The following is a 24956-nucleotide window of genomic DNA, read 5'->3' as shown; positions in this document are numbered from 1 at the left end:
TTATACCAAAAAAATAAAACAAAACAATGAATTCAATAAAATCATTTATGAAATTATTTTGTCATAATCTTAAAAGTAAACAACATATCAAGTGGTTTTCTGCATATTTATAACTATACAATCCATTTGCTTGAAAAACATGCATTTTCTGTTTAAAAATAACAAATTACCACTTGAGACTGTGTTCGAAAAAAAAAAAAAACTTTATACCATTACACTCTTCCATATTTACAATTACCACAGCTCTACTCTTTACCAGGACTGCTGTAAACCCAGCATTCAAAGTGGATAATAAATAACAGGGAAAAACATGAAAACTTTCTATTTTCTAATGCCTGAATAAGTTGTATTGGTTTAGTTGTTTTCATTTAGCTTTTTACACCCTCTGTCCAAACACAGTAAAAACTCACAGGAAAGCAACATTGTGTGCAGTGTCACTGGGTTTATGTATTAACATGGCAGGCCCAGAATCCCATCTTTCACCTTACACAAACCATATTATTTGCAACAGGAATGAAGTTTTAGTTAATGCTTTCTTCTCTTGGCGGATTGCCTTTTCAGATCCTCTTGCTCTCTTCGCTCTTCCTCCAGATCTTCCTGTACAGCCAATCTCAAGCTAAAAGAACAAAAGACAAACATACAGATTTAAAGATAAATACCTTATCTTATCCTTTCTTTATTAGGTATGGAGCGAATGTGCGCACACAATTTCCTCTGAGATTAATAAAGTATTCTGGTTTAGATAAAAAGACAGCTCTAAAAATATATTTATTATAATCTCATTACCTCCTGGACTCCTCTTTTTGCAGATCTTTCCAGCTGCTCTCCATGAACTTAAGTGCATAGTCGCTTTCATCTTTGTATCTGAGTAAGTCAATCAATAATTATTTCATACAGTTTGATTTACAAATCAGTAAAATTCATGGATTCTTAAAGCAGAATATACTGGGGGGCAACACTTACTTGTTTCGGTCATAACCAAAGATTTCCTTAATGTGTCTGGAAATTTCCTCTTGCTCATCACCTTCTTCGTCAATAAAATCTTCCATTTCAGAATCGTACTCCTCCTCATCCTCATATTTTCTCTTGTATGAAGATGTGATGGGTGGTAACATTGGTCCTGGAAAACATAAATTATATTGTTATACTTCCTTTTTCCAGCCTTTTTAACATTGTGGAATGATGATGCGACTGCAGATTTCTGTTCTAAATTCAAGTTGGCAAACGTACATTTCACACCAGAAGGTTGATGACATTGAAATGTTTTATCCATCTTTGTTAAAAGAAAACAAGCCTGCTGCTCTGTGACCCAGTAATAATGACAAAGGCTGTCAGAGTGTTGCTGACACATTTGATTCAGTGTGACAAACAAATGCTTGCTCTTGTAATACTGATTGTTGTTTCAGGTAGTTTGCAAAATAACTTGAAAATATCATTAAACTAACTGAGCAGACAGTAAAGACAGAAATATGCTTTAATGCTGCTCTTATTAGGAGAAAGAAGAGAATATACAGATAGAAATAAGCATTTGTTTTCTTTACATATTATTTCAGTAGTACTACTGTTAACATTTTATTTGTGTTAATACTTTTGGCATCTGTATGCATGGCGCATTATTGACAAATCCAAATCTTAGCAGTGTCATCTTAAACCTCGTTTCCACCAACGTGTGCGGGCGGAACAGGACGGTTAGGGTGCAGATATGGATTGTAAACTGTAATCTTGTTGCGTTTCCACAGCCAACCCGTAACCTTACTCAAGAGGCGGAGTATCAGCCTGATAGCGATAGATGCTCAGCTACATACTAGCATGACGCCATCGCAACGCCTTGCTTAAAGTATAACCAAAACACAACTCAGAATCAAAAGCAGGAAAATGGCAGTCTTAAAACAGTTTGTGTTCTTTATTCTTGACGGTGCCTCATAACGGCATTTTAAACAGAGATTCAATAACCAAAAAGAAAATATGTTGCTCTAAACAAGGAGCGACTCCTGCTTTTTATGCCAGGTCACACGGAAAGTGATTTTTTTTCTCAACTAATCGATTGATTGCAGTGTGTCAAACTCCACCCTTTTGGGTCAGATCGGTTAGACTGGTACCCCAACAGAAGGGTCCCAACAAAGTAGGACGGGTTGGGTCAGATATTAGGGTACCCTTCCCAGTTTACACGTATAGAAACACGAGCATACTGACCCGATCAGCACCTGCTGGTGGAAACGGGGCTATACTGTCTCTGGATCCTACCTGGTGGTCTGTTCATCATAGGTCTGGGTGGCATTCCCGGTCTAGGCCCCATTCCTGGTCTCTGTTGCATGCCTGGTCGAGGGGGGACTCCCAGTCTAGGCCCACCAACATTCTTGGATGAGATGGTTTCTGATACCACAGTGCATTTGGGTCTGCCAGGCCCTGAGCCAAAGTTGCCAGCTGGCCGTCCGGGTACTGGTCCACCGCTACAAGGTCTACCTGGTCCAGCGCCTGACGGTCGGGATCCACCACCTCCAGGGTGACCCTGTAGGCCACTCCCCCCCGGCCTGACCTGTGGCATATTAACAGGTCTTTTCTGGGGCACACCTAGAGGCCTTCCCTGAGGTTGGTTTCCTGCTTTAGGAGGACCACCTGAAGAAGGTCTCATCGCTGGATTCCCACTTGATTTTCCAGTAGAATTAAATCCAGGCCTTAATGATTCTCCCTTACTAGACTTCATACTTCCAACTGTAGGTCCTTGCTTGAAGGAGCTACCCTGACTGGGCCTGGTTTGTTGAGAGTTCCGATGTTGAGACTTTTGGCTTGTTGCAGCTGTAGTAGAAGGTCTGTTTCCTGGATTACTTGAAGTTCCTTTTTGAAGTGATGATGAACTTTCTTTTCTGAAGCTAAGGTCACTTGAGGCACTGGATTTGTGGCTAGATGAGGGCCTGGGGCCCCCTTGCTTGGCTGGAACCTGAGACGATGTGGCTTTTGAATGGAATTTATTAAGGACAGCACCTGATGTGTTAGACAAGCTCATATTGGAAATTTCTCTATTACTGTGAGTTACCCTTATTCTATCCCTTTCTCTATCACTAACAGAGGACTTGGAAGAGGAAAGGCCTCTATCGCTAGTTAGTGTTGAGAGCGACTTTTTGCCTAAGCCACTGGGATTCTCTAAAAAGTTTTTTTGTGGTTTGCACTGCTTTTTTTCCTTCTCGAGTGCGCTTTTTCTAACCAAACTAGAGCTAGACTGAGGCTTGCTGTCTCTTTCTTTAGTTGTCTTGGAGTCTCTATTTTTGTCAGTTCTCTTAGCCTTGCGCTCCATCTCCAGTTCTCGGATCTCATCAGCTGTGCGGAGTCGTTCTTCATTTTTCACCACCTTAGGTTTTAGCTCAACTGGCTCAAACTGCTTCTTCTCTGCTAGCTTCAGTAAGTCAGCAAAGTTCAGAGGAGATGGCGCAGATTTGGGTGGCCCACTGTGTTTTTTAGAAAGTAATTTGCTACTACTATTGCTTCCACTAGTACCTGTGGTTCTACCTGGTCTCGAAGGCTCTGGCTCCTCCTCTGGCTCTGAATCTGTCTGCTCATACTCATAATTATCTTCATCATCTAGTGGGTCATATGAATTATAATTAAATCTTTCAGTATCCTTTGAACTACTTTGCTGCATATCTAATTTCTGGCCCCTCTTTTTAGGAACCTCGACCACCGGGATGCCATTGTAGCCTTTGAAATTGTCCTTAGTTCTTGAAGCCATGGCTCGTGCTTTACGGTCCGACTTTAACTCAACCCTCTTAGCTAAAAGCGCATCCTTTTCTTTCTTCTTTTGTATTTCTAAAAAGAAATAAAAAGATACACATTAAACCACTTACATAATGACAAGTGTGTGTTTCAATTACATAAACCTGTACAAAACTTCATCAATACCCTTCTTTGTGTTATCCATGTACTGCTTCTTCAGAAGTGCCTGGATAGCACTAGGATTTACACCTTTAGACTTTGGGTCCTTTTTGGGTGGTCCAGCTTGTAAACTGTACCTCTTCTGCGCAAAGAAAAAACAAACAAAAGGAAAAAAACGCACGCAGGCACACACACACACACACACATACATTCAAGTTTACCTGCTGATTATGGAGCAGGTGCACAGTCATTTGGCTTTATAATAAGTTAAACAGTCTAATCTATCAGGCTTGTTAATCTCAATATTATTCAGAGGGCCTATTACATCGGACACATATGTAAACGTCTTCACACCCAAGCTTGCTGGGTCAGGATCGTCAGGATATAAGTTTAGCAGCTAGCTACATTATCAGGCACCTTACTGACAGATTGTCTTCATTGGAGGGGTGACATGGTTGCCGACAAATTCTCATTTGACAGATTAGCTTGAATAATACGAGTACAAGTTTGTCTTTAACTCACCTGTACATTGCTGAGACCCTGGTTTTGCGAGGCAATATCCAGGATATTGTCAAAGTCCATCATTATGGCAGCAGTTGTCTATTTGAAGCGAACCAAGCTAAACCGAGATTACCGTTTAGCTTCCGAGCGTAATCAAAATCCACTTAGCTTGACAACTTAAAATGCTCTCTATTAAATTAAGTCCACGAGGAAAAAACTGTACACTTAACATCTAATGCCAGTTTTCTTCGTTACTTTAAGATAGCATACGCTAGCAGAGTTAGCTAACCCTGCGTTAACAACTGTTAACGTCAGCTTACTGAGACAAGCAGAACTTGCCTTTTTCATTAATAACAAATGAAACCAAGGCTAGAACCATCAAAACACGTGTATGATTCAATGATACTTTAAGAAAATACCATAATAATCAGGCATTATTAACGCCGGGTGTTGCTAAAGAGAAGCACTTTAAAAAGAACGAAAAATTAACGGTCCAAAGAGGAATGTGGGGAAGTGAGATACATCACATATACGTACTTCCGTTTTCGCGCACGCTTGTTCGAGGGGATGGGAGGAGAGAGGGGGGGTGATCTATCTTTGTCATTAGATGTCATATAATAAATGCAATTTTGACAGACAGAAAAGTGCATAACGGCTACAGTGGGCGTGTAGAATTTTAATAAGAACATTAATATACGTGGAACTAAATTTTAACTTCTTTTAATAAAACGTCCAGCAAAAGTGGGAAATTGAGCCCATTCCATTTTCAAACACTTCCTTGTTTTGCGTGTGACACGTTGCCACATGGTTTACTTACGCAATACAATTTGTCAATTTTACACCACACGATGTCGCTACTTTTAGATTATGTAGAATACTCTAGAAATGTAATTTGTCACTACCCAAAACTTTTTCCTTATGTGTAGTGCTTTTCCTTTAGCAACAGGACACAACAAGCCAAATGGCAAATAATTAAATATTGTTGGTCTACACCACCAAACTAGAACTTAAGAACGCTGTTCTTTGACAGAATTCTCATTTACTTCAACTTTATATATTTACATTTTTATGTTCCTTCCAAACCATTTACCGTTTACCTCTAGATACTCTTGCACAAAGTTATGTATATATATATATATATATATATATATATATATATATATATATATATATATATATATATATATATATATATATATATATACAGGATTGCATTGATATGTTTGCTCAAGTATAAGATTAGAATATAAGAATTAAATTAGCCTGCAAAAAATTCACATTGTGCACTATATACTTGTGATGTGAATATTATTACCAGACCATATTCAGAAAGATTTTAAACGCAGGCTTACAGCATCAGTCAAGAGAGTATTGAAGAAAGGAGGGGGGAGAAAACCTCTATAGGATGGGAAATCCCCAAACAGCTCACTTGCGGCCGATTTTAATCAAAGCCACATCTTAGCAGCTTTTCGGAGTCATACCTAAAATCTAACCAATGATCCGATCTAACCCATCATGATTGGATTGTCTTGCGCCAAAAACAATAAGCTCGATTCTTTACACCAAAAATCTCCGTTTCAGAAAAATGTAAATAAAGGCCATCTGCTTCAATATATAAACAGCTAACTGACTCCTCCTATCAGGGCGTCCCTAACAATTAGTCCCGCCTTATAATGTCGATTCTCTATTTCTATTGGTTAAATGTGAAGGCCTGTCTACGTACGCTTCATTTGTCACCGCCTACCGGACATTGGGCCGCCTACCTGACCGAGGACAAAAACAATCGGGATCCCTCTGTCAGTTAAACACAAACAAGAGGATCCGCACGAATTTACGTATCTTTTTTTTTTACACCGACACGGTCAGCACCAAAGGAGAAATGGTTTCTCCAGTAACAGTGGTAAGTATCCGCTTCAAACCGGCTTTTGAAACAAACTGGAATAATTCAAAACAATAGCGCTAGTTTAGCTAGTTACATGTTTCGACACTTCCGAGGATATCATCTTTAATGTGTATGCAAATACATGTTTACTGTCGACTGCCTCGAGGAACCAATTCAGCCTTAATGATCGTTAAAAAGCTTGTCATACAGTGTATGCCCCTTTCGAGATTATTTAATTGCTGACAAAAGAAGAATGTAGCTACAGTAAAAATGCTGAAATAGGTGTAAGAGAGCATCTGCAATGTTGTCTTAATACTTATATATTTTATAGTTTGCATCTATTTAAGCTGAAGACACATTATAGGAACTTTTATGGCGTAAATTCCGAGTAATTGTTTCCTCGTCATTTTGACAGCGACTCCTTACTTTCTTCTTTCCTTCTGTTCTTCACGTACAGATATACGTATCTACAGATTTCAGAATGCAGCCTCATACAACAAGAAAGTGTATCATGTGACAACCTTTTTTGTCTTTTTTCTCCCCCTTTTCCTGAACCCTCTGGTAACGCATGCGCCCAGCTGTGCTCCACTCTGGCTTTCATCACCTTTGCTATAGCTGAGCTTAGACTATTGCTTGGCTTGGCCATTAGCTCCATAATCAATCTAAGAAGGAATTTCATCTTTCTGACAAAACTGCTTCCATGAATAATTGAACCGACACTAGCATCTCCTTTCTTTAAAAGAGCCTGTATGAAATGTTATCCCATTTGCAGGGGCCTTGAAGAACGGTGCAGTGTAACTTTGCCTGTAGTAAACTGATGTCTTTGAGAGCAGCCTGTGTGAAGGAATGCTTGACATACAGACCAGTTTCCTAAGTGATAAAGATGCTGTACAGGTCTTGGCTTTGCCTGACTAATATTAAACCAGGATCCCAGGGCTGCAGTGAAAATGGATGTAGCGATATTGCCTGCTATAAAAACACTTTATTTCCCTCCAGTGTCAGAAATAAAAAGCAACCATGCAATAACTTTTGCTTTGTGGTCATTCCAAAAGTATCCCACTTACTGTGATGATTCAGAATAGATATTAGCAGGTTGTGTGTGTGCTTTTGCAACAGATCTCTTTTCAGAGGTAAATTTAAGATGAAAAATGTTATGACTGAAATAAAAGCTGTTTAAAGTCAGTTTTGGTGTATATATATATATATATATATATATATATACATATATATAAGCTTCTAAATGTAGGGCCATGCTTATATTTCTTAATCTAAACTAGGATTTGATGACGACAGCCAGACTGGATACCATCTGGTGTGCAGCTGTTTTGCTCATATCTGCAAAGAGGAAAACTTTGCAGATAATGTAGAATCATGCATTGAGAATATACAGTCTCAAAGTAGAACTATACTGTAGTTACTATATGTTGAATTTTCTTTTTTTGGTTTAGTTCATAACTACAAATTCACACTAGTGTCCCTTATTATAAAATATTTTCTATTTAGTTAAGTGTTCCTCTTGGTTTTCTTTAAATGGAAAGAAATGCTGTACAAATGTGCAACATTGCACTGCCTGTCTGCAAATGACCTCAGGTCATCCTTGGTTTAAAGCAGCTGTAAGATGAATGGAAAAAATCAAGTGTTGTGTGATGCTTGTGTTACTGTTTCTCTCAACAAAGCTGAGCACACAGGAATCTAAAGGTCTTTAAATATTTCCGTGTATCATGTTTCAAACACACAGCTAGTTCTATGTGAGCCCGAGCGGTTGAATAGGTGTCGTCCTGACTGGATGTTATTCAGTGCAGCTGGTATATGTTTGCCGTTAGCAGCTGCCTGTTTCTTTCTAAACTGTAGCGGGCTGAGTCTTGCCTTAATGAAGTTGCTGACAGCTTATAAACTGCTTGTAAACTGCATTGATTTTCTGTTAAAAATTATTCCCTTTTGTTGTTCCTGCTTGCAATTTATCTTATTGCTTGCTGGCTATACACTCAATAATTAACTGTGTTATTGTTTAACAGGGAAAAAGGCAGGTGTTTACAACAAGTCACCTGTATGTAATGAAGCACACATAAAAAAACAGCTTTGATTGATAATTTGACCTATGAAATAATTTTTTCCCCTCTCAGATGACACAGCATGTCACCTTTTCACCCAGGTGAAAACTGACCATCACGTAAGACGAACAGCCATCACTAATGTCCCTGCAGACAAACAGATGCCTCAGTACATGGGAATAGAGTAGGACACAAATGAGACTTTTCCCTGCTGTGTAACAAACGCCAAACTCTGAGCAGGAGAATGAATCAATCCATTATCAATACCTGCTTTTTCCAATGCAGGGTACTGTGGTGCAGACCTTATAATTAAAATGCAAGTCTTAAAGGCAGCTACTTATAAGAATACTTAATATCGAAAGTGTTTCTCGTGCTCTGTTTAAGTTTGATCTCCCTCCTACCTAAAGCCCCTTATAATTGAGCCAAGATCATGAGATTACAAAACCAACAATGCAAAGTAAATCTGAAGATCAATGGTCCAAACATACAGTAGCCTGAATAAGAGTAAAGGTTATGGGAAGTTACTTCCTCCCATGTTCCTTCCCGCTTCTGTATTCACTCCTCAAACCACCAACCATTTAAATGTGGCTCTTTTTTGTCAAAAAGAAGCCAAACTAATCCATCTATCAGTCCAAACATTTTCATTGAACACTATCAAATGATAGACAGACCATAGCTGTGCAGTGATGATAGTTGGAGCCATGCTTGAATCCCTTCAGTGTTTGGTAAATATGCCATGCCCTTTGCTTGAGGAGCTGTTAGGGACTTGATAAACATAGCTGTGAATTTGGGAAGTCTGAGAGTGCTGCCAGTGTTGTCTCCTCTCCTTGGTACCAATGTGGCCATAACATGATAGATATGCTTGCCACATACTCCCATCCACTGTATGTGCATAATGGAGAGAATAAGATGATATTAGTTCCTATTATATACATACCTCAGTGAAAAATCCATCTCATACTATCCAAAAGTCTGATAGCATTGTTAATAGAAATGTAAGCAGAATTTTTTAGATTAGTTTCTCCATTCAAGTTATAGCATACTTGGAATTTTAGTTATCTTTCTACATATTTTAGGATTTTATGAATAGACTGGAAAAACAAATGTTATCAAAACTGTTGAAAATGTTCACCAACTAAACTGGGAATATATTTGAGAATGATATTTTCTAGTTTTAGAGCAATATTAAAAAGTGAAAGTCTAATTGTTTAACTCTGAACATCTGTCAAACCAACATTAGAAGATATTCTGAGTGAAGTCCAGGGCGTATCCGCTGCAGCCAATCCAAAATCATTTGGAGCTTTGTGTGCTTTACAGTCAGAGCTTAATCATATGGAGAAGCTGGAGTCAGAGTAGTTCAGCTGGAAATGAAATGTGTTCACTAGTCTTGGCTGCAGAAGGCTGAGTAGATAGTGATTTTTAAATGGACTTTTCCAGAGAGACGCTTAGATGTGCATTAGCTGGAATCTTTGGGGGAAATGTGATCAGCATCATGCTAATAATAATAGCCAACTATAAAGCAACAGTTCTTTCACTTTTTTCTCTTTCTCTCTTTGGGTTGTTGTTGTTTTCCTGCTGGCTGTAATATAAGGTAAAGTAGGGCAGGAATGAGGTCGCTTAAATACTGTATTTCATCCTGTACTGTAATTTGGTACGCTTTTTTTTTTTTTTTTTTTTTCATTGAGCAGTTGTGCAACCGAGAGCTTGCCTTTCCACCAGGAGGGTGAACAGCATGACCTAGAGTAACCCCTCATCTCTGTCACCGTCTGTCCTCTCCTGCTCTTCCACTCTTAGATCCAGCTGTCATCTGAATGTTGGTATATCCATCTTGCACATTGTCTTTCATGCCTGAAACTTCTCTCTGCTTCCTCACGCTTCTTTTTCTGCACCCCACTCATTTACTTTGTGGTAAACTCTGCAATTTATTTTACTTACCACAGTCTGTGTGTGTGTGTGTGTGTGTGTGTGTGTGTGTGTGTGTGTGCGTGTGTGTGTGTGTGTGTGAGTGTGGGGAAGAATTCAAAATTGTCACTGGAGATCTGGGAGATCAAATCAACATCTGCTGACCAGTCTTTTCATTCATCTTCAGTTTCACTTTTACTCCCTCTTCCCGTCTTTGTTCTGTCTCACTTGTATCCTCCTCACCTCTCCTCCAGTGATCTCAGCTCTTGTGAAAATGGACTCTTCTTTCCGAAAACCTTCTGGCTTGAGAATGATCCCAGAACCTTTGCTGAGTGTTTTTGTGACCCCTCTTGGCCTTTCTGCCTGTTTGGAGGGAAAGAGATATGTTTGATATCACAGTAGGAAATTTAAACTTTAGCCTGAATAAGCTTCACATTAACTTTAGGAGGAAGTGAAAAAAAAAACATAAAAAAAAATATCAAGAAAAGTGTGTCAAAAAAGAAAGGAGAAAATGTTACAAGCAAAGCTTAACTGCCTTTATGAAATCCTGTTTCAGTCACAAGACGTGCATGTCTGGTTGTGACGCATTAATAAATCCACAAATCAAGCCTGAAGGTTGTTTCTGTCATTCAGTAACTCAACAATTTGTTACCAATTCTTTAAAAATTCTGAAGCTCTCGCACCCTAAGAGCTGACGGTTTTAACACACTGATTCATCTCCAGGAATCATATACATTAAATCTAATGGGAAAATGTGTCCAAACATTTGACTGGTATTGTACCTGACTTAAGACAGATGAACAATAGCATCAGACTTCTGAGTCACAGAACAAACTGACATAATGTAAGCACAGCTGGTGATGACTTAACCACTAACTCGCGTGTCAAATCTACTTCCAGGTTAAGAGTGAGGGTCCTAAACTGGTGCCATTCTTCAAGGCAACCTGTGTATACTTCGTCCTGTGGCTGCCCACCTCCAGCCCGTCCTGGTTCAGCGCTCTAATCAAATGCCTGCCCATCTTCTGCCTGTGGGTCTTTTTACTGGCTCACGGCTTCAGCTTCCTTGGTGCTCGTGCCAGTGCCCGTAAGATCTTGGCCGGTCTCATCTTTTCAGCTCTGGGTGATGCTTTTCTCATCTGGCAGGAGCAGGGTTACTTTGTCCACGGTGAGGAAAAACTTTATACTGATCCTCCTTGTGACTTCTTAAGAACAGGATATGTCATTTTTGTCCTAAGAAGAACTCTAGATTACTCATATCTTGGCTTTATTTATATGTTTTTGATCATCATTGCTTTAGGATATTTAGAATTCTTGTATCCACGCAGTCATAAGTCAAAAGAAAAAGCAGAAAAGGTGAATGATGAGGTTTCAAATTAATCTGCTATATAAAAAATATATAAATAAATAAAGAAGAAATGGAAAAGAAAATGGAGAACAAGGACTAGATCTGTTTCCCAAACTGTCTGTTAGAATCAGTTATGACCTTCGAAGGAGCTGTGCATTTCATCTTGTTATGCAAATGTTTGATATGACTGAGATCACAGAACCAACAGAAATACTGACCAAATACTACAAATATCAGAGGAAAAATGTTATGAACTTAGTTATGACTTAATTTTTTGTGAATATGATCAGCTGCAGTGAACTTTATTGGATGTTTTGATTAAAACTTTAATTTATGATTTCTCCCAGAGGCTTTATTTTACTATAAATAAACTAACGTTTAACTAACTCTCCTGGTCAACATTTCTGTTACTGTTACTTAAATGACCAGAAGGTAACTTTTCCAAAAGGCATGAAGTCAAAGATTAAAAATTCTTTTTAACATTAAAAAAAAAAAATAGATAAATGTTGTCTGCAAAACAGCTTAGCGGCTTCAGGTTTCTTTATTTTGTTATGTGATAAAAAAAAAAGTGGTGGTAACAGGAATGATGCAGGTCAGTCTGAGGTCTTGTGAATCAGTTGTTCACAGGATAGCTAAATGGCAAATCAAAACCTTGCCTGACTGGAGAGGACCCCTGAAAGATTTAAAAGACTGTGGAGCTTTGGTGCACCACTCTGAATCCACACCTGCACAAATATCACCTTCAAGGGACCTTTCTTTTATCTTCACCACAAAACCCAGTGTCAGACATGTGCCTGATAAGCCTGATGCATCTTTGGAAGTGAGTCCTGTTAACTGATTAAATTGAAATGGGCTGGCTCTAACAAAGGAAGGCAAATAAAACAGGAGGAGCTAAAACAAGAAGATATGGTTAGAGCCAAGTAGCCAGCTGGAGTTTGTAAAGTCAAGAAACCCAAAAGGAGCAACACACCCTGCTCCATGGATTATAAAATGCCCACAAATGCTTGTGAATAAACTGTCCTGACAATATGCTTGGAGATAAATGGGTCCTTTAACTCCCACTGTTAAACACAGTAGTGGATCAATCATGATTTGGGCTTGTTGCAGAAATTGGGGACACTTCAAAAACCAGCAAACTCTATAAGCAAACATGACACCGTCTGTGGGTGAAAAGAGGACAGCTTCTACCACAACACACATCTTACACATGCTTCAAACAAAGCAATCAGTTGCCATGTCTTCAATACCCTCCTAACTAGAACTTCATTAAAAATCTGTGTAGACTGTTGATCTCTAGAAGCTTTTTGCTGGACAAATTGTTGAAAATCCTCCAAAGAAGATCAGAAACATGCATGTGGGCTACAAAAAATGTTTACAAGCTTTTATGTTTGGCAAAGAGGGTATTTCTAAGTACTGACCATTAATGATAACCATAATAATATAATATAATTATTCCTCTCTAACTTCATGCCTTTAAAAAAAATTTGACTTTTGCATGCCTCTTTAGATACACTACTTCTTGGTATTGCATTGACATTTAAATCACACTTATAATGTTTAACAGGCCTCCTGATGTTTGCCATCACCCACATCCTTTATTCATCTGCCTTTGGGATGAAGCCCCTAAATGTTCGTGCTGGCCTGGTGATCGCTGCTGCGTCTGCCCTGAGCTACATCATGCTCTACCCTTACCTGTCTGGCCCCTTCACCTACCTGGTGGCTGTTTACATCGCTCTGATTGGCTTCATGGGATGGAGGGCCATCGCAGGCTTGCAGCTTGCCAACGATCTGTGGACCTGGACCAAGCTGTCTGCCTGCCTGGGCTCTGTGCTCTTCATAGTCTCTGACCTCACCATTGCTGTCAACAAGTTCTGCTTCCCTGTGCCCCATTCGCGAGCCATCATCATGGCAACCTACTACGCCGCCCAGATGCTCATAGCGCTGTCGGCTGTTGAGTGCCAAGACGTGGAGGTGTCCAGGAAGAGAATATGAGGTAAACCTGTCTCCAAAGCGCACGAGGCTGTGGAGGTGGCTCCAACTTCGGCCCTGAGTGATCATGGAAAGATGTCACCATCCGATCCCCAACCCTCAGTCTTCATCTCTGTGTGGCCCTCACACACCATTGTTACTATGACGACTGATCCACAGCATGACTATCACTCTACTGTCCCACTAGTATGGTAGTCTCACATGTATCTTCTCATGAAGATGCTGTAGTATTATTGTCAGCTTCCTGACAGCAGTCGTACCTGACTCCTCAAAACCTAGAAACGCTTTCTCTCTTCGTTACTATGGAGACAAGCGTAGAAACATTAACCTTCTATATAGATTATTGCTTTACTTTTAACCACTTTGATTTAAGGGGAGCATGTCACTGGAAACCTTCAAGGAGTGTCTGTGGGAAAGCAGTGTGTGTGTGTGTGTGTGTGTGTATTGATAACACTCTTACCTCGCTTTCCACGTACTCCCTTAACACAGTCACGACTCCCAGCACAGATCTCCACTTTGAGTGGTCCAAAAACCCACTTAAATGATTCATATTTGTCTTTTTGTTTGTTTCTGTTTTGTTGCCAGCAACCTTGTTCAAAAGGGATTTTTTAAAACCACCTAGGCCATGTTTTTTCTTCTCTGTTGCCGTGTTCCCCTGCATTAAGGGTGCTATTCTTAAATGAGCATATCTACACTTCTTATTTTCTGAAGTCTCTTCTATTTCACTTGCAAGAACCACACTGCCTTTGTTCACTTTTCTACTTACATTCCCACTCATTTGCTCTTGATGAATTGATTTTTTTCCAATTAAGATTTTCCTAAATAACAAGGTGTACAGAAGATGTAGAAAAAGTACGACAGAGACAAAACCTAAGTGATAAAAAGGCAAAGAGTGAGAGTTGTGTGACTTTAAAAGCTGTGAGATTTGTATTTTTACTGATTGAATGCTAATATTAGGAGGCATAGAAGTTATCTTTGCAAGCCTGATCTTTCCTTTTGAGATCTTATTGATGTACTGTAAATATCGAACAGAGATCACAGGACACCGCAGCAGCAGACTACTGCACACACTAGAGCAGGGCTACTCAGTTCGGTCGTACGAGGGCCACAGTCCTGCAGGTTTTCACTGTGGCCCTGCTCCAACACAACAGACTCAAGAACCTCTGCGACTGAGATCCTTGTAGGACTGAATTGAGTAGCCCTGTGCTATAGCATGCTGTTCTCTGTACCTGCATCTCATTTTGGTATGAAGTCTGCCAGGAGTTTGCTCCGCCTGCCAGCAGTTTTCTTAGGAACGTGGGTGCAAATGTCAATGTGCACACATACTTGACACCTACAGCTCCTGCTGGTTTAGTTATTAGGAAAAGTTCACAGGGATCTTATTGCTGGGATAGATCAGCTGACTCAGAGCTATGTTACTGGACGATCAGCTGTATGTGTGTCTGCCTTTGCCTCAGTAGATGTTCACTCTCATAAGGACACAAGCATCCACAGTTATACACATTTCAACAAAAAAGGAGCCTGGCTAGAAGGGGGAAAAAAGGAAGACAAAAGAAGTGGCCCATCATGTGAGGAAACAGTTATCCCATTATTCTCAATAATTCCCTCTCACTGGACACTTCATCAGCTTTAATCCTGCAAAATCCACTGCAGCTATTCTGATACTTTCATCTTTCATCTCTCAGATATTTCCCTTTCCTTCTTACTTTTAATCTGTTTCACCGTCTGCAAAGGTTCATTTTAAAACTAACCGTCTTACTGAACACACAACTCTTTTTCAGCCGTCTGCATTGATGCATGTTTGCGAACGTGTGCATTGCATTTGTCTTAAACGTTAACATCTGTGTGTGTTTGTGACAAATTAGAGCCAGTTCAAGGCCAGAAATGCTGTGAACCAACACAGTTTAGAATTGAATATTTCAATGCATTCTCACAAGCCTCTTAAACCTCTCCTCATACCCATGTCCTCTGTAGAACTTTGTTATGTAAGTCGCACAAATTGTCAGTTAAAGTTAGTTTTGCTTGGGCAGATCTGTTTGGTGGGATTCTTGACTTTACCATTTCCACTTTACCACTGGTGGAAATGCTTCATCTTAATATGTATGTCGGTGGGGTTATATTGTATTTATTAATGCTAACAATTTATATTAAAGAAAGAAAATCAGATTTAATGTGGATACTAATTTTGGAGTTAAAAGTATTAATTACTATCAAAGAAAGCAAAGGAATAGATGTTTTTTAATCCAGAGACACTCATATAATATATGTCTTATTACATATGAACTCAACCAACCCTTCTAATAATAAAGAAAAAAAAACTTCATGCATCAAGTTCACAAGATTTAGTAAAATCCTAACGCTCCAATCTAAAAGCTGTTGTTGACTTTAGAGCTAATTCATATAATTAATTTCTTTCTAAGCCCCCACTGATTATTTGTCTGACTGGATCAGGAATTGAGTACTTAGAGATTATTGAGCTATAATTTGACTATACAGAATCACATTTAATTGTGAAAATCTAAATACATAAAATAATTTATTTTCTTTTATGTAATTACTGTAAAACATTCAACACATTCTACAAATTGTTTTCAGGGTTTTTTTTTGCATTTTTTTACAAACATTTCAAGCCAGTGCAGCAATAAATAAGTAATCAGTGAGGCTTAGAACGAATTGAAGTCATTTATAGAATAGAGCTTTTGGATTTTATGAAGTCCAGTGGAATAACTAGTTATATATGACTTCTTTCAGGAGTATTTACTTATAATGAACAGGGAGGGTTTGGAAAGTTGGCACAGAATGACCCATATGCATGCTGTTTAGGCAATAAACAGTCATGAAAAAGTTTTCTCCATCTTCTGGGTTAGTTAGTGACCCACAGAGCTGTCAGTAACATTAAGAAACACAAGTATACACATACATCAAAATGTGTGTGTCATGTCAGTCACCATGACAGATCTGCAGGCGGACCATGGTGTTGACACGAGTTTTTTTTTTTAAACATCAGCACTACTTTGCTTTGACCAAGAAAGACACTCAGCCCATGTGGCTGTTCTTGACCACTGCTTTACCAGATCTCAGTCTCCTTTTGCCCTGTCTGTGCACTTGTCAGCACAATATTTCTGCTTTGTCAGTCGGAAGAGTTTCATCACTGTCTGCATAACCACTTGTTCTCTGTTCTATGGTTTAATTTATCCTCCCAGCATTTTTCAGTTCTCTCCCCTCTTCTCGTCTCATCCACCCTAAAGCAGCGCTCGGTATACCCTCCACAAGTATACACCTTTGTGTGTTGAAAGCCGTCCACAGAGGTGTGCTGTAGAACAATGCACTTGCCTGCTCACTCTGACTTAAACCAGGGTTTAGTGGAGTAGAGATAAAGAAGATGGATAACACAACTGACTCTTGTATGCAGCTTCAAGTAAAACCTTGAGGGGATGGCGATATTAAATCAAGCAGTCTTACTCATCCTGACTTGGTGGGGAATTTATGTAAGCACCTTTTTCTTTGTACTGTGCCAGAAAAAGCCTCCTGACTTTTCTTCCCTTTGTTCCAATGGTTCCACATGGGAGACATGTTTTACTTAGAAGTATTTTTTAGGTGTTCTTTTGGTCAACCCACACGCAGAAAAAGTATATAGGTGATTGAGGAGTGGCTACCTTTAAAGGAAGAAAGCCTGTTAAGTGTTGGGGTGGTCATGTATGCCTACAAAGAGAAAATATTTTACATTAACTTTGTATTATTGATCCAAATTTCTTCTTTTATTTAATCAGAGCACTTGTGACCAAAGCTTAAAGCAAAATAGACTCATTCACCTAACACTACCTTCTTTAGCCTTTCTTTTTCTTGAGAAGGAAGTTGTTGAACAATATTGTGGATGGAATTAGGTTAGCAGGTGAAATATGACACACAGGGGGAAGACTCACTTTCCATTCAGCAGGTTAGCTACCATCCCGTTCCCCCACAGATGGTAGACCAGCAGGCGCATCACTTTACCTCAGCCTGTCAACAGCCCCGTTGTCCTTAGCTTTGTGCAAGCAGACAAAAGGGACCTTGGGGAGCTCTGGGAGGCCGGTATGGTTCGGCCCCCGCAGCATGAAACTAGCTGGAACCAGTAGCTGTTATATCAGAGAGGGTCTGTGGTTTCACTTGGTCCTCTAAATAACTTGGCACTTTCTTTTGATTTTTTTCTCTCTATATCTTTTAGGTGTGTGTGTGTTTTTTTTCTTGTGATCATTGATTTGAAACCCTTGCTGTTAGCGTGCTATGCTCATGATGATCAGCAGGTGACATTCAAAACATAAAGCTGTTAAGTTTGTATGTCTTTACTCTTGCATATAGGTTGAAAAAAACCTCTCATTGTCAACATTTTACCACCATACACCCTGGTGTTTTATTACAGTAGTATTATAGTTGATGGCCCTCTAGCATCAGTATGAGCTTAAGGGAAGTATGTAAATTTATCATCTTCTCTCTGTATTTAATCTCAACCTACTGTGTGAAGCACTTTTCTGTTCCCAGGGTAAGGCCAGTCAGTGTCTCTTTATAACTGCTTAAAACAAAAGATTGTTATTTACTGTATCCTCTGAAGTATATGCTATATCTTTCCCTTTTTTTTCTTTAGGAGAAAACAAATGATGCTGTTTTTAAAGTGACAAATCATGTGAGAAAATCAGAATTTTTCTTAAAAAGGGATTCATTTCTTTTGAAGTGTTAATCTTTCTGTATTAATCTTAATTACAGTGTTATCCTTTCATTTCCTAAAAAGGAAAACTCAAAATATTACTTTATCCTTAAATCATGGGAAATGCCAACATTATTTCCCACAAATAACTTGATTCTTGTTGTCAAAGGCCCATGGAAATGCATCATTTAACTTGCTTTTATGAGAATGTCCTCTTTTTTTTAAATTTTATAATACGCTTTACCTTGTTTTGATTTTCTCTTTGTGGTTTATTTCTTTCATGACTGTAGAGATGACATAGTATATTTGCTGTAGTGAAACTGCTATGAATGTGAATATCTATCAGAGAAATAAATGCAGTTACAATGCAACTTCAGCATAATGTCGTCTGGTCTTTCTTGTTCCCTCGAACCAAAGGCACAGCATTTAAAATGTCAGCTGATATTTATAACTCTTTGGTGTTTTGTGTTTCAAAAAGAAGCTGCTGGTCTTCAGCAGCTACAGTGCCATTACAACAGAAAGCGCTGGAGGACAACACAGACCTCTGTTCTAGTAACCGCTGCGCTCTATTGTCTCGCTGAGGTGGAAAATTGGCTTTCAACAGCTTTTAACCCTTATGTCTCTCTTTCTTCTGCTTCTTTCCCTCTCTCTTTTTTTTACTATTTTGCCCTTCAAATGCAGCTTTTTCATGTTCAGGAAAAGTCTTGCGATAAAAAGATTCTCTTTGGTTTCTAAAGCCTTGAAGTTATGTAATTTCTACACAGTACTGCTCTATTCAAAGTCACACTGGTGGAGCCTTTAAAAGGTCCACATCACAGTAATTAAAATACTGTATCATATCCTATATTGTCATGGAAAATGTTCTGCAACATGTAGGAATTTAGTCCCAAAGAACATATGCCTGTGGTTTCTGCTGAATACCTTGATTGATTATTCAGTGTTTCACTCCAAACTACTTCCACTTTTTTGTGCTTTTGCTGAGCGGTGAAGCGGCGGAAGGTACTGGTGACGCCTGTTGGTGATTAATTGATTTGAACTTGGCAACTGGACGTTGCCAGTCCCCTGGTGGGTCTTTAGAAATGAAGTTGTGGTAGTCAAGAACAGTAACGTCCGGATGAAGAGTGATTGTTGCCTGTGTCTATTTGGCAACTCCTTACCAGACCACACTTGGTCTAAAGAGGCAGCAGGCTGCTTTGAGGCAGCATCTTTTAAAGAGGCTGTCAGGCATCTTTAACGTAAACCACCACCAACTCCAGCCAGACAGCAAAAAAAAAAACAAAATTATTCTGTTTCTTACTGACTGGATTTAAGAAAAATGTCACAGTGTTTTAGTTAATAAAATCAACTAAAATCTATATTTAATTATTGGATGTTGTATCTTTGCATTCCTTGCTGTAGCCAAACAGCTATCCTGAACATTTAAGCAACCCATGACTTTCTTATTGGTTTTACACTTGATGTGCCAAATTGATCACCTGACCTCAATCCAGCTGAGCTTGTGTATCCTTTACTGAAACTGAATTAAATGGAAACCATTCACAAGAAGAAGTGAAAATGGGTGTAGAGCAAGGTTTTTTGAAGCATCAGCAGGCAAAATTTGTCCACTGATGCTCGAGTGTCAGCTGTTGTCACCAAAAATTGCATATTTTCATACTGTGCAAAAAATATGACAATAAATTATAATGGCTTCAAAATAAACAAATGCCACCTTTATCATAATGCTAAAGCTTCTGCTAAACTTCAGGCAAAACTGGGGCTTGAAAAGAGGATGATATCTGACGATGCAGCTGATTCAAACGCTGTATATATACATGGAAGGCAAGGCAATTTTATTTTTATAGCACATTTCATGTACAAGACAATTTAAAGTGCTTTACATAAAACATGAAAAGCATTACAGCAGGGTGCAGAAGAACTTTAAAAGGAAATAAAAGAAGTTAAATAAAGACAAAAAGCTAAAGTAAAATATGTTAAAATGCATGAAATAAATGTTCCAGTGTAAGGAATTCAGAGTTGCTTTAATAAATGATGGAAAATAGAAAAGTTTTTAACACTGATTTAAAACTGCTAAGTTTTAGCAGACCTGCAGTTTTCCGGGAGTTTCTTCCACATGTGAGGAGCATAAAAGCTGAACGCTGCCTCTCCGAGTTTAGTTCTCCCCCTGAGGGATCTGGTTGGTCCATCACAAACCAGAAGATCCTGAATGTATTTTGGTTCTAATCTATTCAGTGCTTCGTAAACTAATAGCAGGATTTTGAAGTTAAGTCTTTGACAGACAGGAAGCCAGAGTAAAGATCTGCGGACTGGAGTTATATGATCCACATTCTTGGTCTTAGTGAGGACTCGAGCAGCAGCGTTCAAGACTAACTGCTGCTGTCTGACGGGACTTTTTAGGGATACCTGTGAGGACAGTAGTCCCGTCTACTAAAGATAAATGCATGGACAAGTTTTTCTAAATCCTGCTAAGTCTTTAATCTTTGATATATTTTTTAAGTGATAACAGGTCTTAATATAACTGCTAAAATTCATGTCTGAGTCCAGGACTACGCCCAGATTTCTGACTTTGTTTTTAGCGTTTATCTTAGCTGTTTGAAGCTTAGTAGTGACTTTTAATCTTTCTTCCTTGGCTCCAAAAAATATTATTTTAATTTTGTCTTAATTTAACTGAAGGAAGTTCCGGCACATCCAATCTTTAATTTGATCAATGCAGTAGATCAGTGTTTGGATTGGACTGTAGTCTCCTGGTGAGATTATTATGTAGATTTGTTTGTCATCAGCATAACTGTGTTAACATATTTAGTGATTTTTCATCATTTTAGTGAGTGGCAGCATATAGATGTTGAACAGCAGTGGCCCCAGGATGGAGCCTTGGGGAGCTCCACAGGTTATTTTAATTTGCTCAGATTTAGTTACCTATAGACACAAAGTAGTCTCTGTCTTTTAAGTTGGAGTCGAACCAGTTAATTGCTGTGCTAGAAAGTCCTACCTGTTTTTCAGCAGGTCTATTAAGATGTTATGGTTGACCGTGTCAAATGCAGCACTGAGATCTAGTAGTACCAGGACAGAAATGCTTCTGCTATCTGTGCTCAAGTGGATGTCATTAACTAGACTAGAGCGGCCTCAGTGCTGTGGTGTAGCTGAATGTCTAGCCGGTAGACATCAAAACAGTTATTTAGTATCAGGAAGTTGTGTAGTTTTTGAAAGAAAGTTTTTTTTCTATCATTTTTCAACGAAATGGGAGGTTTGACATCGGCCTGTTGCTGCTCAGCCTGTTTCAGTAGTGGCTTGATGACGGGTGTTTTTAGGGTCTGAGGGAAAACACCTGAAAGCAGAGATATGTTTACAATTTGCAAAATATCTGAGGTCATGCATCCCGAAACATTCTTGAAAAACCCTGTTGGCAGGCCGTCAAGACAGCATGTGGTAGTTTTCAGACAGCAAATTATCTCATCCAGGTTTTTAGGACTGATTGTAGAAAAGTGTCATGCTATCTTCGTCTTCTCTGAGTGGACACAAATGAAGCAAAGATTCACAAAGTCAGCAGATTTACAAAGTCATCAGCAAGAAAACGTCAGATTTATGTTTTAATCTCAATCCCAACTGTGAAACAAGCTCTATACCTGCATGCATCTCTGCACACAGCCTTTCACACCAAGTCAAACAAGATTTGAAAATCCAAAATAAGAAATAAGTTTAGGATTTCTTTACAGCAAAAAAACTCGTTTGTGAACACAAATAGACATCTGTCTGAGTGAACCAATTAATGATGAATAGTCTCAGCTCTTTAGAGAGTTGGGACAATACTGACCTCTAGTGGTCATTTGTTGTCTTACTAGATCCAAGAAAGCTGAAAACGCGATTAAAGGATTAAATGCTATAAAAACAAACAAACATGAAAATCAGTGTGAGAGCCAGTCACACATCTGATTGCTAAACTGAATTATTGTTAGTGTCAGCTGTGTTTGATTTGTCTTAACAGTTCTGGCAGACTTCCTACAAGACATCTCTGCTTAATCAGTTATCATCCTTGTTTCCAGTGAGTGCCAGATCTGGACAACAGGCTGGCTGGCTATTCTAATATGTGCAGAATATGGTTTGATATTGTTTTGCTGAAAAAAGCAAGGCCTTTAATTAGAAAAGACAGCATACTGAAGCAGCTTGGGGTACTACAAAGCCACATTTCTCTCAGCATTAATATTACATATATGTAATCTCTACATACCATTCCACGTAACCCTGCAAACAGCATGTAGTACCATGTATAAAAGGTTTAACCCAGTATTTTGGCTATGAGTATTCCATTAGCAGAAGCCTTCTGACACAACAGATACAACCAAAAAAAGATGTACACAACTCGCACACATTTTTTTCCTTTTTCTGTTTTTAATTTTGGACACTAGTTGTCTTTAGTTGAAAGCAACTTAACAATAATGGGATAAGTGGGAGAACATGGTGATGTGCAGCAAAGCATCCCAAGCCAGGACTTGTGCAGAGGAGCTTCAGTTTCTGCAAACATCTGCACGACCTGTGATGTGCCATCTATGTACAGTATGTATATAGATGACACATGTGGTGCCATCAGCTGTTCCCTCTGCCTTGGTTCTGTCACTCTTCTTAGTCTACACACCATTCAGTGGTCTTAGGACACAGTTTACCTTTTAAAGGGAGCTTAATGATGGCCATGTGGCCTGCCTTTATAGCCTCAACTGCTCCAGCAATGAAGAATCAAATTCTAGAGGATCTATGAAAAAAACTTGCATCTTGATGGGTTACCATTCTTTTTGGGTCCATTTTGTAATTTTTTCTTAAGGCTTTATTTGTTTTCTAGATGGGCTTGTTTAGCTTTAGTAAAGACCTTAGAATACAAAATCTGTAAAAATTTGGCCATTCCCAGTATAAAAAAAATCACAGTTTCAAACATAGGCTAAAATCTAGCATCCTTATACTGCTTGGATTTAAATCTTTATCTACTGATTCAGTTTAAGAAGCTTGCCCTCATGGGAGTTCTGCACTTACTGAAAGCAAACACAACTATCAAACCCAAACAGTGACCCGATGATGAGTACTGCCTCATTTTCTTCTCTTTTGGCTCTGAAGGTGTACTTGCTCTAATGAGACTTAGTCACACAGGAGAAAATTAGCTTGGAAACAGTTTGATGTTTTACCATCTAAAGATCACCTCTCAGATTTGAAATCTATCAAATGCAATGAAAAACACGACACAGACTATGAACTGTTAAATAAGCACGGATAATTACATTGTGAGCATATGCTGATAATGGAACTGATAAAATCATCTGAGAGGGTTCATCACAGGCTGCAGTTAGCATCCTCACATGGCATCTTTTTCAGATTTGTGTGTTTTTCATGCTAACATTTGCTAATTAAAGTACAGCTGATAAACAGTTATTATTAGCTGTAAAGGTAAGTATTAGACAAACAGAAATTTAGAGTTGATGATGATGGTTGTGAAAAGTTAAGGGATTACTAAAAGTTGCGTATAGCTTGATTGTATGAACATTTCATGGCAATTATCCTAATTAAAGGTTTCATTCCAGTCTACAAAATGCCAACCTCATCATGCCAATTTATGAAAGGTCATGGTATATTGAAGGTCGTTAGTGGTCATCAGTTGTGCAGGAGGGATATTTGCACTACAATTTGTGGGAATTCATTAATCCAACCAAAAAATCTTGCTATATTTTACACAAACATGCACGTACACACACAAGTAAAAAACAAAACAAAAAAAACAAAACAAAAACAAAAAACAAAGACATACCACGGTAAAAGCACCACATCCCATATGATGTCTCGCATCATATGGGATTGGGTGTTTGCAGTCTGATCCTCTGGACCTTCTACCTACTTTTATGCAAACATTTGCTAAAATTTCCATTTTCATAAATGCAATGCTTCTTGCCAAAATGCCAAAATGCCTCAGGAATAGTTTTAATGTCATGGTGGATTGGTTGTGTACAGTGTTTTCTGAACTAAATAACAATTCATGATTTAATTCAAGAACTGTGCTGTTTGAGTAATGTGGGCACAATGAATATTTACAAATTTATTCATCCTTAAGAGCAGCGTGCAGCTGATGAGGAGCCTGTAGCATCCTGAGTGCCTTACATACCGCTCCTCACTGTGGTAAAACAATCTGACAACACAAAGAAGAGATTGATGAGGGTATTGATTACTAGTCCGTTATGTACCACTTTACAACCTCAATTAACTTGTTTTTTTCTCATTTAAACTCCAAATGGACAGGAATGACTACCATCTAGAGTCAAATTGACAGAAATGGTATATTCATGTATGCCACTGCCTTGCATGCAGATGACATGAGGGATGAGTACGCTCTCTCGTCTGTCAGCAGGCAGTCCTCAGTGATAACCTCTGCTCTCCTCCTCCTCTCACACATGGAGATGTAGTAACCCCTTTTCAGTAATATCACAGCCATTCTTTATCCAGCAATTGTGCACATCCTCATCTCTCTCCAGGAGGGAGCTGTCTCTCTGCTGCATGCAGGTATCATTCAAGTTGCCGGTGAACTTGCTGGAAATCTCTGTTTAAAAGTAAAATAGATAAAAAACGAAGTAGGGAAGTTGGACTCTGCTGGCAAACTTTGTGTTATTGTACTAGATGTTTGATGATGTACATTTTGGTTGCATGCTCACTATAAAGGTATGTTCTTGTTAGTTATACAGAAGGCCTTCATAATAGAAATGCAGTTAAAAA

The 24956-nt window shown here is 38.8% G+C and overlaps 2 protein-coding genes across 2 annotated transcripts; one reads left to right on the top strand and one right to left on the bottom strand.

Moving 5' to 3' along the window:
• Positions 1-27: 27 nt before the first annotated feature.
• Positions 28-4930, bottom strand: spty2d1 (SPT2 chromatin protein domain containing 1). The gene is made up of 6 exons (XM_041997588.1): positions 4390-4930; positions 3895-4009; positions 2245-3801; positions 964-1120; positions 787-864; positions 28-616 (listed from the first exon to the last, which is right to left on the bottom strand). Exons 1-6 carry the CDS (start codon positions 4450-4452, stop codon positions 526-528), a joined length of 2061 nt encoding a protein of 686 aa, XP_041853522.1. The 5' UTR covers positions 4453-4930; the 3' UTR covers positions 28-525.
• A 1203-nt stretch (positions 4931-6133) lies between these two features.
• Positions 6134-18592, top strand: tmem86a (transmembrane protein 86A). The gene is made up of 3 exons (XM_041997590.1): positions 6134-6268; positions 11104-11368; positions 13113-18592. The coding sequence occupies exons 1-3, from the start codon at positions 6248-6250 to the stop codon at positions 13538-13540; spliced, it is 714 nt and encodes a 237-aa protein (XP_041853524.1). The 5' UTR covers positions 6134-6247; the 3' UTR covers positions 13541-18592.
• Positions 18593-24956: the final 6364 nt, after the last annotated feature.

The sequence above is a fragment of the Melanotaenia boesemani genome, chromosome 10 (assembly GCF_017639745.1).
Source record: "Melanotaenia boesemani isolate fMelBoe1 chromosome 10, fMelBoe1.pri, whole genome shotgun sequence".
Taxonomy (NCBI): domain Eukaryota; kingdom Metazoa; phylum Chordata; class Actinopteri; order Atheriniformes; family Melanotaeniidae; genus Melanotaenia; species Melanotaenia boesemani.
This window is presented reverse-complemented; position numbering and strand designations above follow the sequence as displayed.

What these genes read in the sequence shown, in the direction of transcription:
- spty2d1 (XM_041997588.1), bottom strand. Translation starts at nt 4,452, where the DNA reads ATGATGGACTTTGACAATATCCTGGATATTGCCTCGCAAAACCAGGGT. An exon ending in CATGGATAACACAAAGAAGG is followed by an intron (nt 3,802 to 3,894) that starts GTATTGATGAAG and finishes ATTTCTTTTTAG; the next exon opens with AAATACAAAAGAAGAAAGAA. An exon ending in TATGATGAACAGACCACCAG is followed by an intron (nt 1,121 to 2,244) that starts GTAGGATCCAGA and finishes TATGTTTTCCAG; the next exon opens with GACCAATGTTACCACCCATC.
- tmem86a (XM_041997590.1), top strand. Translation starts at nt 6,248, where the DNA reads ATGGTTTCTCCAGTAACAGTG. An exon ending in TGGTTTCTCCAGTAACAGTG is followed by an intron (nt 6,269 to 11,103) that starts GTAAGTATCCGC and finishes ATCTACTTCCAG; the next exon opens with GTTAAGAGTGAGGGTCCTAA. An exon ending in GCAGGGTTACTTTGTCCACG is followed by an intron (nt 11,369 to 13,112) that starts GTGAGGAAAAAC and finishes AATGTTTAACAG; the next exon opens with GCCTCCTGATGTTTGCCATC.